This window comes from Octopus sinensis, linkage group LG1 (genome assembly GCF_006345805.1).
Source record: "Octopus sinensis linkage group LG1, ASM634580v1, whole genome shotgun sequence".
NCBI classification, from domain to species: Eukaryota; Metazoa; Mollusca; class Cephalopoda; order Octopoda; family Octopodidae; genus Octopus; species Octopus sinensis.
In genome coordinates, this window is record NC_042997.1 from 84,134,245 (window position 1) to 84,150,459 (window position 16,215).

The window sequence follows — 16,215 nt, forward strand, 5'->3', positions numbered from 1 at the left end:
ATCTTGTTTACATCTTTGACATTGTTTATTCTATTGTTGTGTTTTATTTGCAAGGCCCTTCTTGTGTTTTATTTTTTGTCGTATTCTTTATCAGTATCCCTTGTTTAAATGTCATCTGTTTAGAAAAGCAACTGACAAATGGTCTTGTTTTCAGCTTGAAAAATGGTGAAATAAATTAATTTTTCAACAAAGAAACCCTGGGTAGCTGTATTTAACAAGAATTGTGATTTTTATTATAGTAGGTGCTCCAGCATGGTTGCAGTCAAATGACTGAAACAAGTAAAAGAATAAAAGAATATATATATATATAATCCAAATGGCGGTGCCCCAGCATGGCCACAGCTCATTAGCTGAAACTGGAAAAATCAAATCAAAATCATATATATATATATATATTAGGTCACCCCTTAAATAAGGTAGTCTTTTTCAATTACATGAACTAAAAGTCAGAAGAGGACAGGATAAATTACCTGCATCAACTTGCTATGAAAGCATGTAGTAATTTTACCTTGTAGTTATTCTTAGAGCAAGTTTTGAAGAGTGCAATTCGATTATAACAGTTATTTTTTCAAAGCTATAATGGAGGTGACAAAGGAGCATATTTGGCATATTTTGCTTTATGTGTTCAATAAAGGCAACAACGCAACAGAAAATGCAAGGAATATTAATGCAGTGTATGGGGATTGGACAATAAGCGTAAGCCAGTGTCAACGGTGGTTCCAGAAATTCCGAGCTGGAAACTACAGCCTAGAAGACGAGCCTCATCCTGGAAGATCTGTAGAGCTCGATGAGGATGTTCTGGTAGAAGAAAATCCCATTGTAACTGTTGAGGAACTAGCAGAGAAGCTTGGATTAGCTCATTCAATCATTCACTGATACCTGCATACCATTAGAAAAATCAGCAAATTGGGTCAATGAGTTCCTCACAAACTTTCCAAGTCTCATCACATGCAGAGAGTGAATGAGTGCTCTTCTTTGCTGTCAAGTCTCACGAATGAACCTTTTTTGAACCGAATAGTGACTGGTGACGAGAAATAGAGAAAGAGGTTCTCTATAAAAATGTCAAGAACTGAAGACCGTGAGCAGGGAAAGGAGAAACACCAGCACCCCAGGCTAAAGAAGGTCTTCACTCACGTAAGGTGCTGTTATCTGTTTGGTGGGATATGAAAGATTTAATCCACTCTGAACTTTTAAACATAAACCAAATGATAACAAAGATCTGCTGCAAGCAGCTTGAGTGGCTTAAATCAGCACCAGAAGAAAAACGACCATCTTTGGTTTCAAAATGATAGGTGTAATTCCATCAGGATAATGCTCGACCACATACAACAAAGATGACATTTCAAAGCCTGAAGCAGTTTGAATAAAAAACAATACCCACCCACCATATTTGCTGGACATTGCCCCATCTGATTATCATTTATTCTGCAGTCTTCAAAATCATTTGGACAGAAAAAATATGAATTCTGTAGACGAGGTCAGAATAGTACTGGAGGAGAACTTTTCATCATGGACAAGTGAATTTTGGAAGAAGGGCCTTGCAAATCTACCAGGTAGATGGAAGAGTATTGTAGAAAATGAAGGAGAGTATATTTTAGATTAAAAAAGAACTTTGTTTATCTTAATTTTGAAAAATAAAAGAAGTATAAAAAAACTGCATCATTTTTGGGGTGACTCAATATATATACATAAAGGTTCATTGCCTTGCAACTTACTTCATGACTCTGCTAATGCTGGTGCCATATAAAAAGCATCCAGTCCACACACTAAAGTGGTAGACATTTAGAAGGGCATCCAGCTGTAAAAAACATGCCAAAACTGACCTTGCCTGTGCTGATGCCACGTAAAAAGCACTCATTTCACTCTGCAAGGTTGTCAGCGTTAGGAAGGGCATCCAGTCACAAAAACCCTGCCAAAACAAACACAGAAGTCTGGTGCAGTCTTCTGCCCAACCAGCTGCTGTCAAACCGCCCAACCCATGCCAGCATGGATGGCATGGGTTAAATGATGATGATGATGATAATGATGATATATACAGGTTTGCTGATACAAACAAGGAAAGTATTAAGAGTTTCATACAATGGCACAGTGATAAGTGACAGTGCACAAAACTCTCTTCCCTTTTGTAACTTCTATTAGAGAAATAAAACTATGTACATTTTGATACTTTGATTTCTATTTTTCTGCTGTACCATCAAGCCTTTTACTCACTCCTTAATTGATGAACATTACCTACTAACTTGAACACCAGCATGAAGCAGTATGGTGCCCTGCATATATATGTGTGGTGGACTCACCTTTTGTAAATGACAAATGGATGTCGACCTGCACAGGTGATTTGTTTATATATAGAGTACAAATATTTATGCTGTACAATAGCTCACTCCCTCCCATTAAATCATCATTGCCTGCACAGGTGCATGGTGTGCCTTGCATCATGTGTCAATGTGACTGCAGAGAAACATGAATCTGTTTTGCTCAAGGGCAAGATGCATGATCTGGCCTGGGATTCAAAACCATAATCACAACATATTGAGTGCAACACTCTTGCCACTAGATCATGGGCTTGCATATATATATGTGTATGTGTGTGTCTACAAATACATACATACACACACACACACACACATATATATATACTTTATTTAAAGCAGCAGAAAATTCAACAAAATCTGTTACTCTGAGTTTCTCGTTGCCGTTCATCAGACAGTTTTTGCTAGAATGGAACCGATATATCAATTCAATCTAGACTCTTACAAATGCTACACCTTTAAAAAGAATGGACTTGTTTGATTGGCCCTTTAGAAATAACGGTCAATCTTCGAGCGATAAACAAAAAAAGCTCAAAAATATATGTATATATATATATATATATATAAAAAATTATAAAAATTATAAAATTCGAGGAAAAAACCTTACATTGAATAAAATACATATTGACGTTAATGAAGAAAGTATAATTAATGCATAGAAATTAAAACTTATTATAAATATTACACTGCAATACATATTTATATTAAAGTGTACATATATATATCAACATACACAGAAGGATGCGTGCAAACGCCATACATATACAGATGTATAAATATAAATCTAAAATATACACACAAATGCATGCGTACATATATGCACGCAATCTATCTTGCATGCAAGTTAAAATCATCGATTTACTGAGTAAAGCTTAAGTAAGGGGGATGTAAAGTTGTATCAGTATCAGTTAGAGGAAAAAAAAAACGAAAGAAAGGAAGAGAGAGAAAAAGGAACGAAGAAAGGGGAAGGAAAAAAGAAAAAGGAGGGGTGGGAAAAAAAACGAAATAAGAAAAATTATGTATACAAGCTGTGTAACCGCATTATTGACATATATGGAGACAAGTATACAAATACACAAGTTCGAATGGATACATACACATACAGTCGTGTATATGTGTGCTTAAGCACAAACATACGCTCACTTACACATACACAGATACGCATGCTTACAAATACATATCCATGGATATACACATACTTATATCAAAATTCTAATTTTTGACAACATTGCTTTTTAAAAAAAGGTGAGTGCAATAATGAAAAATATACGAAAGACATATAAAATATAACACCCTATTTTAGATCATCTATAAATTAAAAATCAAGGTAATCCTATACAATACAATAACATGAAATAAACAAAGTCGAAGGTTTTTCCTAATGTATATGTAGAAATATAAGACTTTGCTATACGGAATGAAATCTGCATAGCACGAAACAAATCCATCGTCGTGTTTACATACTAGTTCAAGAGTCAAAATCAAAATTTCAAAAATCAAAAATACAAAATATATACTCTATCCATATGGTATATTTATATTTGACATTTTAAATTTGGTTGCGTGCCTACATAAGTTCATTAGCTCACTTCTTTGATTCAAAGAATTATTATCTTTGAATAAAATGTACATTTTTTCTGATAGGCAAAGCTTGCATTTAAAATTATTTCTGTGTGCTCCATGCCTGTATGGTGCCGCTCTGTCCAGAATGCTCCATGTCACGTTGAAAGGTGGGGTTTCCTTTTCTTTTAGTTCCCAGACATATTTTGCTAGGCTGGTCCTCTTCCTATCTGGGTATTTAAATGAATTTTTATGTGAATAAAATCGTGTTTTAAATGAATTTTCTGAAGCCCCTGTGTATGTCTTGTATTCCGATGAGCCTTCTACTTGCACCTTGGCTCTATAAACTACTCCTTTCACTAGACATTTCCCTTCTAACGGACAGGAGTTTTCGTTTTTGCAATTGCATTTCTTAATGGGCTCAGCACCATGTCTAATCTCAATTAGCTTCCTATTATGCTGGCTAATGTAAGAGGTGAAATTTCTGCAACAAGAATAGCTAACCTTCAGGGTTCTTCTATTAAATATCCTATAGAATTTATGACCCTGCTTAAAATGCTTAGAGACTAATCTCAAAAATTCCTTACTTATATTAGTCTTTACGGCCAAATTGAAAGCCGGGTTGAACCACAAAACTTTCCTGGTCCTAGTTCTTCGTACAGCATTATTACCAGCATTAAGCTGGTTGTACTGGATCTTCTCAGAGAATCCACTATTCTTTAATGCGCTATCGTAATAAGGTGCAGCATTATGGAATGCTGCCTCGTCCGAAGAAATTGAAGATATTCTTCTACCTACATTGCTGACTAAGTTCCTAAGGATAACTGGTGGATGGTTCGAATCTTTGCTAATATACGATAGCTTTTCATTGGGTTTACGGAAAGGTTTAAATCTATCCGACCTTACATTAAAATTTACGTCTAAAAAATCTACACTATTCAGGTTAGCATCTATTGTAACCCGTAAGCCCATCCTTTGAAAGAAAGCAATAAGGTCCTTCCTAAGTCTATCTGATTCATGGCCGTTTAGATCATGCGTGGCTATAAGGCCGTCATCCCTATATAAACCTGCATCTATAAATGGAATTCTATTTTTAGATTATACGTGTGTGTGTGTGTATGTACATCTGTGTGATAAGAAGCTTGCTTCCCAACCGCATGGTTCCAGGTATAGCACCTTGGGCAAGTGTCTTCCACTATAGCCTCGTGCCAGTTAAAGCCTTGTGATTGGGTTTGATAGATGGAAACTGAAAGAAGCTCATTGTGTGTGCGTGTGTATGGGTGTGTGTGTGTGTGTCCCCATCGCTGTTTGATAACCAGTGTTGGTATGTTTACATCCCCATAACTTAGCAGTTCAGCAAAGACACTGGTAGAATAAGTTCTAGGTTTAAGACAAAAGTCCTGGGGTCAATTTGTTTGATTAAAACCCTTCAAGCTGGTGCTCCAGGATGGCCACAGTCAAACGACTATTATATAGATATATGTGTGTGTGTGTGTGTGTATAGATAGATAGGTAGAGAGAGAGAATGTGTTTGATGTGATGTAGAGATTTTATATATTATAGAAAAGGAGGTAGTCAGAATTTTGGATAATTATTTTTTTGTACTTTCATCTCATTTGTTTCCAAGACTCATTGGATATGCTTTTTTACAGAAAATTTCATGCCTTTTATATAAATACTAGATTACCTGTGAGCCGTTGGGTCACTGGGAAAAGTCTGAGTTTCCTAGCAACAGATTTTTGTTTTGTGGGTTTTTTTCTTTTCCAGGATATTTCGCATGCTTTCAACGAATATGACATCAAAATCACAAGGAAAGATTTGGCTGCTATTTCTTGCACGTCCTGCTACCATGTAACAGGTATTTCAGTTCCTTTATTGCAAATAGCTGTTACGTGGTAACAGGGCAACCTAGAAATAGCAACCAAATATTTGGAGGTGAGATACATTGGATGGACTAAAAAAAAAAAAACTTATGGAAAAAATTTATTGCACACTGAGGTTACGAAGGGGTCTTTTATGAAATATTTACCATATTTTTAAAGCCATTTTCACTTTAGAATATTTTTTAAATACGCAAAAAAAAAAATTTTTGTAATAGTATTCACTTGAAAATAATTTAAAGAAGCATTAAAATATTGTCTGTTTAAAGAAAGCTAAAATATAAATACTGTACAAATGACTTACATTTTTGAAACCAGACTCAAAAATATTTCTAAATGATTAAAATATTGTGTTTAAGAAAAGCAACATTTATTTCCACTATAGCCTCTTTCTCTCTGTGCATGCATGTGTGTGTAAGTATGTGCATGTAATGAATTTTTGGAGGCTTGGTCAGGGAGAGAATAAGTGGGGAAAGGAAAAAAAAGAGAAAAAGGAAGACAGGAAGGACAAGAAAGAAAGAAACTCCTGGGGTGGTTATGGTCAGCTTGTTGAAGTTAATGACAATCCAAGATGTCAAACTTGTTTTAGCCATTGTTTCGAAAGCATCTTTCTCATCATATACATACTAACATGTATGTAAATATACGTACACCTAATTACACACAATATAGAATGCAATATATATATATATAAATATATATATATATATATATATATATATACACACACACACACACACATATCTACAGGTGTGTGTGAGCATATATATATATATACACACACACACATCCCTGTAGCCTCCCAACTTGCACACCCCAACCCTCAATCCTTAGATGTTGCTTGCCTCCCTCTCCCATTTCCCCTATCTCTACAGACACACAGACAGGTGTGTGTGTGGTTAGGATCTCCCCTTGAAATCACATAGTTTCAGGTTCACTCCCATTGTGTGGCATCCTGAGCAAGATTCTTTAAAGGTAGCCTTGGACTGACCAAAGCTTTGAGGGTATAACTGCTAAGGAGGAAGCACATAGAAGCCTGTTATGTGTGTAAAGAGAAAGAGAGGGGGGAGAGGGAGAGAGAGGAGAGAGTGAGAGAACAAATGAGAGATAGACAGACACCTACATGTTTATTGCACATACTTCTTTAGCATTGCACACATCTTAACCTTGTAAAATGTGTCTCATATTAAGGGAACTCAAATAGTATATAAGAAACTGTTAGTTGCTATGGCATGATGAAAATGGTGAATGGATAAAGATATTATAGAGAAAGAAAAAAAAAACAGAGGATTCTAAGAAGTGAGAGGCTGTGTGGTGTCACTGTGGTTTTAGTTATCTCGTTCTCCCATTCCCCTATCTCTCAATACATGTACATGGCTTATTGTGTACTTAAAGTGCCAGAATTTTATCATTTATATATTCAACTTGTATTGCATAAAAAAGATAAGTGTTAATGATAGAGTAAGTTAGAAATCTCTTCCCAGCCAATAAAGCATATAAAAAATATTACAAATGAAAACTTATTTCGGTTATCAAACTATAATATGCTATTTACTAAATCAATGCATTATTTTGAAAGCAAGCAGTAAGACATTATATACCAACACATATACACACACACATTTATACATACAAATACACACATATACATAGAGATACAAAGAGATATATATTCACATATGCATAAACATGTAATGCACACAAACACACATCTGTATATGTATACATTGCATACATACACACGTGTATGTGCATATGATATCTCTACCCATTTTCCAATCACTATAGAGTGTATTGGGTATGTTTTAAAGGCACAGTCACTAATGAAATTGCCTAGTACCTTACAAAACCAAGCACCAAAAGTGAATGGGATGTGAGGAACAGGAAGACTAAGGAAGATTTGGAATGAAATAGAAAAGACTGAGATGAAGACATTGCATCCCATGGAAGAGATAACAAAAGTCATTTTGGCAAAATGGAGGCTGGGATGCATATGCATCTATATAAGGATATGTTAACAGAAAACCATTAATCTTTACAAACTTTAATTTTCAACATAAATTCCACCTGTATTTTGCTGCACATAAAGGGCATCTATACTGCATTATACAGGATTGATTGAAAGGTGATAAGCTGGTAGAATCATTAGCATGCCAGGTGAAATGCTTAGTGGTATTTTGTCTGCCACTACATCCTGAGTTCAAATTCCGCCCAGGTTGGCTTTGCGGTTCATCTTGTTGGGGTCAATAAATTAAGTACCAGAACAACAATACATATGTTGCAGGTAACTCATAACTTTGATGAATTGAGGCCACTGAAAAGTATTACCCCCAGTCGTGAAAAAGTAGGTGGTCATTTTGAAAACATGTAATAATTAATCAGTAATTTCATGCTGGCATGTTTATTTTAATGTTTATAATTTTTTTGTTGTCGTTTGAAATAAAGGTTTTGTTTAGCTTAATAAATACAGAGTATATTATGATTATCACTGCACAGCTGTGCAACAAATATATATTACAGATGGTGCTACTATGTTACACATGACCTAGGCCAATGTAGGCCGAAACGAAAGTATCTAAGTGTGTGTGTGTATATCCCATTTGCAGCACCTTGGGCAAGTGTCCCTCACCATAGCCTGAGCTGATCATACTACTTTGCAGAGCATTGGTCAGCATGAGTAAGGGTGGTGATAGATGTCCTAGGTGCTGTAAATGAGAGTGAACTTAAAGCCATGTGGTTGAAAACTGAACTTCTGGACAGCACAGCAATACCTTCACATGTACACACACATACGCACACACGTATATATAAATTATATGGATGTACACATGTATAAATATGTGTGAGGACAAATGTAGCAGTGTGTGTGTGTGTATTTGCACTTAATATAAACACAAATATAGATGCACTTAAATACACACAAACACATATATATATGGGTGTGAGTGGGGCTGTGTTGTGGAAGGGTTAGTTCTCCAGCCATGTGGTTTTGGTCCCATTGCAAGTCTCCTTATGTGTCTACTACAGCCTAAGGCCAATCAGAAACCTGTGGGTGAATTTGTTAGACAGAAACAATACTTGTAAACAAGTGCCACTTAAATGGATCCTCCATTTTCAACCTTTTGTGAAAACATGCCCAGCCTTGGGGAAATATCACTTTGCTTCAGGAAGAGCACTGACTGGAAGAAAATCTATCTCAATGAACTCCATGAAAATATGGAAAAATGAATGTGAAAATAACGATTATACACACACACACACAACTTGTGCATAGATTTTCACATACTAAATAATTTACAAATGATCAAAGAGAGAACTATACATTAAGGCAATTGACTACTAAAGAAGAGTGTGGTCTTACAACAAATGAGCTACTGGAAGAGGCTAAAAAATTGAGAATCTACTTCCTAGTGTGAGGTTGAGGGACGTATATATTTGACTAGGTTGTGACAATTTTTCTAGTGCTGTTGGCCACTATTAAATGCACCTAGTACACTCAGTGAAGTGATTGACAATAAGAATGGACAACCAGTTGCAGAAAACATACCAATAACACAACTTAGAAGGGAGATGTGGTCTCTGACCTCACCACCACCACCACAACACACACACACACTAGGAAGGTAATAACTCCAGATAAAAGATAAGTTAGTCCTTGATGAGCTGTCCAATCCAAACTATGAAGAAAATGTGGATGTAAAATGAGGGTGATGATACACTTGTGTGAGTGTATACACATGCACATGTATATAAATGCATATATTAGTATATTCAGGCAACATTTATGTGTGACTGGTTAAGTTTGGAAAGCATTTGAATGAATTTTATATTAAGCAGTTTGCATTCTGTACTAAGTTCTCAGTATAGTATACAGAGCATATATTGGTTTCAGATTTTGACACAAGGCCAGCAATTTCAAGAGAGGGGCTAAGTCAATTAAATGGACCACAGTACTCAACTGGTACTGTTTTATTAACTCTGAAAGGATGAAAGGCAAAGTGAACCCCAGCAACATTTGAACCCAGAACATAAAGATAGACGAAATGCTACTATGCATTTTGCTCAGTAAGAAACTTTTCTGCAAGTCGCCACCTTATACAGGGCAATCAAGATTTGTAAATGGATGAGCTGAGCTTTCAGTATCTTTAGAAGCCATCATCAAAATAAGGGTGGTTTATGTGTGTTGGGTGATTTCAAGACAGATGATCCAACCATTTTCAAATTTAATTCTATAAACTCATTGATTTAGCTGCAACTTGGCATAAGGGTAGATTTTTGATTAAAAGAAAATATTCTCAAGTTATTAGTAAAATCCACCTTCTGGTTCAAAACTTACTAGTGAAGCTGACCTTGCATCTTTCAAATTGCCTGAGCTTTGTTACTGTTGGTTTTAGCTATATAAAAATGCAAATATTTGGAATAAGAATGACCTGCTATGTCATCTTTAAGAACTTTAAAAAGTCTGAATATAAGTCATTCTACAAGTCAAAATATGGCTTTAGTAGTATCAACTTTCAGTAAACTTTATTTTACATTTAAGTTCATTTCATTTCAAGATCTAGGTCAGTAATTTCTAAACTGGGGTAAGCATATTCTTAGATATATGTAAGAGAAAAATTGCATAAACATGCAAGATTTATAAAACTCTGGAATTTTGAAGTCATCACACCAAAATAAATACAACTGATGTTTTGTAAACCTAACATTCAGTTTTCATATGTATTATAGCATCATTTACAATATCCACTTCAAGGCAGTTAAACTACTAGTATAAACCTCACCAACAATCTAAAATTATTCTGAATGAAATTAGAGTTATGGTATAACTGAGATGAGGTTGTTGTGATGTTTTTGAGAATATGAATTAAACCTTTATACAATACATCTTGGTTAGACACGTGAGGAATTAGATACCTACATTCTTGAGATTAGTAAATTAGATTATCAACTCATTGAAATTGTTTTAGAATTAATCCCAGATGAGTTCCTGACAATCTACAAAATGAATTTGTGGAATTTATGATTGACTCCATGGCAAAAGTTCTTTTTCAAACCTCTTCTATAACAAAATTCTTTTGTTCTATGGTGACATCTTAACCATCTGTCTCTAGAAAACATGTGGAGAGACTCTTGAAGTTCTCATCCAGTTATCATTATGAACAAGGGTTTCCAGCAATGTATATAATGAAAAACAAATTTCCTGCATGACTGTTAACTGAGAATGCTATGCAAGTGAAACTCACTGGATTTGTATCTAGAACTGACTTATTGTTAGAAAGAGCTAAGTCCATCAATCCCATTAAAAATATAACATTAAATTAAATGAAATTGATATTGTACATGTCCACAGGACCAGAAATTTTGTGGGTGGGAACAGTTGATTAAATTGATCCCAGTACAAAACTGGTACTTTATTTTCACAACCCCATAAGAATAAAAGGTAAAATTGATCATTATGCATGCATATATATATATACATATACACACACACACACACATATATGCATATGCTGTGTATATATATAATATATATATATATATATATATATACACTACTACTAATAAAAATAATTTCAAATTTTGCCACAAGGGCAGCAATTTTGGGGGAGGGGATGAGTTGATTTCATTGACCCCAGTGTTCAAGTGGTACTTAATTTATCAACCCTGAAAGGATGAAAAGCAAAGTTGACCTTGGTGGAATTTGAACTCAAAACGTACAGATGGATGAAACGCTGCTAAGCATTTCATCCAACATGCTAACAATTCTGCCAGCTCACCACCTTATTATTATTAATAATAATAATAATAATAATAATAACAAACAACAACAACAACAACAACAATAATAATAATAATCTTTTCTACTGTAGGCACAAGGCCTGAAATTTGTGTTAGAGGAGGATAGTCAATTACACTGACCCCAAAAGAATGAAAAGCAAAGTCAACCTCGGTGGAAAATGGTAACAATATCTCTTACTAAGGATATTCCTTAATTCTTACTCCTCTCTGAAGATGGGATATTAATCATATATGGAAATGTTTGCTCAATGACCCAATAACCTATACAACATATGCACTGCTATACTAGAAACAGCTGTAGAGACTTTATGCATTATTTCTTAATCCCTTGTATACTCTAACTACTCTGCAATTATGTTTGAATTGTGAATTACACACTCTAAAGTGATACCTCATGACTTGCAAGTTCATTCTTTCTTTTTAATATATATACAAATAAATAAATTTTCATACATGTTTTATAAACATACACACATATATATATATATAAAAACTTACTTGGAGAAAAGAAAAGAAACGACGCGAGGGCACTCAGTCATACAATAATTTAATAAATAAAATATATGCATACATACCTACATCTACATGTATATATACATGCATATATATATATATATATATATATATATGAGTACAGGACACCACAAATAGATGTAGAACTCAACGAGAAACGAAAACATAAAAACATGGAAACGGACTTTTTTTAACAACGAAAAAACAGAGCACAAGACAAACAACACAAGGAACATTTCCCTTCATCAGCTATCCCCGGTTCGGCTCCATGCGTGTTTCAAAGGTAACGACAGAACACGCCCTGTCGGACCAATCCTTCCTGCAAAGGAATTAAATAAAATTCCTTTGCAGAGGGGTAAAAACAAGGAAAGAAAAAAATGTGACAAGGATAGGACGTAAAAGCAATACAAATAAAAATAGAAATACAAAATAAAAAATACAAAAAAAATACAAATACAAAAAAAAATACAGTACACATAAAGAATAATAACAGGACAAAGAAACACAATAGAACTTTATATATATATATGTATAAATGTCCTGCCACTTATATTACGACCTTTGAACCTCAAGTGTATGCCCTGGTACTTCCCACCATCTATGTCTCTCTACTTTTAGTTGACCATCCCATTTATATTCTGATCCCTGTCTCTTGTGAGTATGCTCAGCACTTTGGCACCATCTCTATTCTTCTGTCTCCCACTCTCTTTCTCCTCATGCACTTTCCTCAGTTTGAGTAACCCTTTAACTCCTTTACGGCAGCACACCTGTTTCTGTCCTCATTCCTGATCTCTTTCTCTCTCTCTGGCCAGGTAACCTTGTACCTCTTCTACAGCAAGACACCTGTTTGTGTCTCACTATAATCTTTCATCATCTGACACAAGATCATCTCCTCCAATGCCCCTTCCCTGCTCAAAAGATTTTTGCCTTGCAAGTTACTTGGTGACCCTGTCAGTGCAGGTGCCACTTAAAAAGCATCCAGTTCACACGCTAACGTGGTTGGCATTTGGAAGGGCATCCAGCTGTGAAAACTGTCCTTGCTTGTGTTTGTGCCATGTAAAAAGCACTTCGTCCACTCCGCTGGGTGGTTGGTGTTAGGAAGGGCATCCAACTGTAAAAATCCTGCTAAAACAAACATAAAAGTTTGGTGCAGGCTTCTGGCTGGCCAGCACCTGTCAAAGCGTCCCACTCGTGCCAGCATGGAAGGCGGACGTTAAATAATGATGATGATATTGATGTGTGTGTGTGCGTGTGTGTGTGTGTTTGTGCGCGCGCGCGTGTGGACACACACATATATAAACCACCAACATGATGGTCCTTTAATTTAATAATTGTGGTTGTGTGGTAAGAAGTCTGCTTCCCAACCACATGAATCCGGGTTCACTTCCACTGCATGGAACTTTGCGAGTGCATTTGGTAGGCAGAAACTGCAAGAAATCAGTCGTGTATACAAGTGTGTGTGTGTTCCCCACCACCGCTTGACAACAGGTGTTGGTGTTTGCGTCCCCGTAACTTAAAGGTTCGGCAAAAGCGACCGATAGAATAAGTATCAAGCTCTAGAGTTGATTCATTCAACTAAAATTTTTCAAGGTGGTTGAAATAAGTAAATGATAAAAGATATATATATATGTATATGTGTGTGTGTTGACAATATAGCAGTATAAATTTGCTGTTTAACCCTAAGTCAAACAGATCTATGATTAAAGAAGTTTCAGTAGTAACTACTCCATTTATTTTCAACATCGAATATCTAGGTTTAGAAAACGCATGTGACTTCACCTATTTCTCTCTCTAGACTATGATCTAAGGTAGATTTGGTTCTTATTTCTAGCAGGTCGAGCAACCACTAGGTCGTGTAATGGTATTACACGGCGAGCTGGCAGAAACGTTAGCACGCCGGGCGAAATGCTTAGCGGTATTTCGTCTGCCGTTACGTTGTGAGTTCAAATTCCGCCGAGGTCGACTTTGCCTTTCATCCTTTCGGGGTCGATAAATTAAGTACCAGTTACGCACTGGGGTCGATGTAATCGATTTAATACCTATGTCTGTCCTTGTTTGTCCCCTCTGTGTTTAGCCCCTTGTGGATAATAAAGAAATAGGTATTACACGACCCTACGGTATATGTAGAAAGAGAGAGGTAGAGGAGTGGGGTCCATATCGTGCAACTTAAAAAGTTTGTTATTGTTGTGTCGATTTGACATGACAATTTCTACATACCTCTGTTCACCAGGAAATGTTACTTTCTACAGGTTAGTGTCTAGCAGAGGAAATGGTTATAAGTTATATTAATTCGATCTATACACACATTTATGCAGTTTTTTTTATAGTTACTAGCAGTTGTTAAGACGAAGGACCCATTTACCTGGGACTTGTTTACATCTGTTTACAAAACTTCCGTAAAGCTATCCAGCCGAACAAAAGTGGTTAGCGGTATTTCATCTGACTTTACGATAAGTTCAAATTCCACCGAGGTCGGCTCCGCCTTTCATCCTTTTGGGGTTGATGAAATAAGTACCAGTTGAGCACTGGGGTCGATGTAATCGATTAGCTCCCTACCACAAAGTTTCAGGTTTCCTGTCTACAGTAAAAAGAATTATTATTCCGGCCCTTAACGTTCTAAGTTCAAACTCCACTGAGGTCGACTTTGCGTTTTATCCTTTCGAGGTCGATAGAATAAAGCACTAGTCAAGTTTTGGGAGCGATATCAACTAACCCCTACCGCAAAATATTTGGGTTTATGCCAGAAAAAGAGAAACACGCCTAGAATACGAATGAATATACTGATATATCGCCAAAGTTTATACATCAAACCTCCCCAGTACAGTAGTTTTCTCTCAACGTTTACTAAAATTACTTTACATTATTTATAGTAATTTGAGTTTACAACATCGAAAAAGAGAGCACGCGAGAAACTATTTATAATAAACAAAACATTATAATGAAAGATACAGCAAACAATTATTTCGAAACTTGTGTATAGTGTTTGTATCCGAGAAAAATAACCAAGAAAGAAAACACACACACATAAAAGGAAGCAATCTAAAGTAAGATTTGCTTCCAGTATATAATTAATTAAAAGAACGAGTACTTTAGTTTTGTTTTCCTACTAACATGCAAAAATTACGTAGCGGCGGCTTAAACTCAACAAGATGGTAATGGGAAATTTCGAACAAGCAGGCAGCTGTTGTTCAATGAAATATTTAAGGTGGTGGGGGAAAGCACGTGAAGAATAAAGTAATATTGACGATGGCAGCGAAAAGCGACAAAGAAAAAAAAACGACAATTAAACGAATTAATTAGAGAAAACAAGAGTTATGGATGGAAAGTTGACAAATGTCAGTGTTAGCGGTGTAGCTGTCACATGCTACTATACGGAACCAATGTTACTAGACGGAATCTATGATACTCACCACGTATACGAGAGTATAAATTTTAAGGGCCTCCTTGAAGCCGTGTTTTGCTATATCTTTAGTGGCATGCAAACAATAAGGGTTCCAAGTATGCCCAACTTCATAACAGCTGTATTTAATACCCAAAGGTTTGCTAAGATTCGCCATTTTAAACTTTGACCTTTGACTGTTTTTCAACCAATCAACTTCCGCTTGTTCATTAACTTCATTCTTCTGCTTACATTTAGCGTCTGTAGATACCTGCTGAATGAAATGCTCGGACAGTTATAAAGAATGAAAGAATGACAGCATTACCGTCATGCAGAGACAGCAGTTGCAATACACACATACATACATATATTTATATATATATATATATATATATATATATATATATATATATATATATATATATATTATATATATATATATATATATATATATATGTGTGTGTGTGTATGTGCGCATAAATTTAGCCAAACAATAAGTGAACACGTGGTATTTAATCATACATGTATCAACTCGAATATATTTTTGCGTGTGTATTTGTATAGATGTATGTGTGTGTACACATTTACATAAATATATACACACATACACATTATATATCTGTCTATCTATCTATCTATCTATCTATCTATCTATCTATCTATCTATCTATCTGTCTGTCTGTCTGTCGCTCTCTTTCTCACACTTTATACACATAAATGTGTGTGTTTGCGCATATACATACATACATACGTACATACATACGTACATACA

At 35.5% G+C, this 16,215-nt stretch overlaps 1 protein-coding gene across 1 annotated transcript in view; it reads right to left on the reverse strand.

Moving 5' to 3' along the window:
* The window catches only part of LOC115217359 (transmembrane protein 135-like), a 631,865-nt gene extending 616,104 nt beyond the window's left edge, over positions 1 to 15,761 (reverse strand). Inside the window, exon 1 of the mRNA XM_029787031.2 lies at positions 15,475 to 15,761. Within this exon, the coding sequence (XP_029642891.1) occupies positions 15,475 to 15,621 (147 nt within the window). The 5' untranslated portion in view covers positions 15,622 to 15,761. The remainder of the gene's footprint in view (positions 1 to 15,474) is intronic.
* Positions 15,762 to 16,215: the final 454 nt, after the last annotated feature.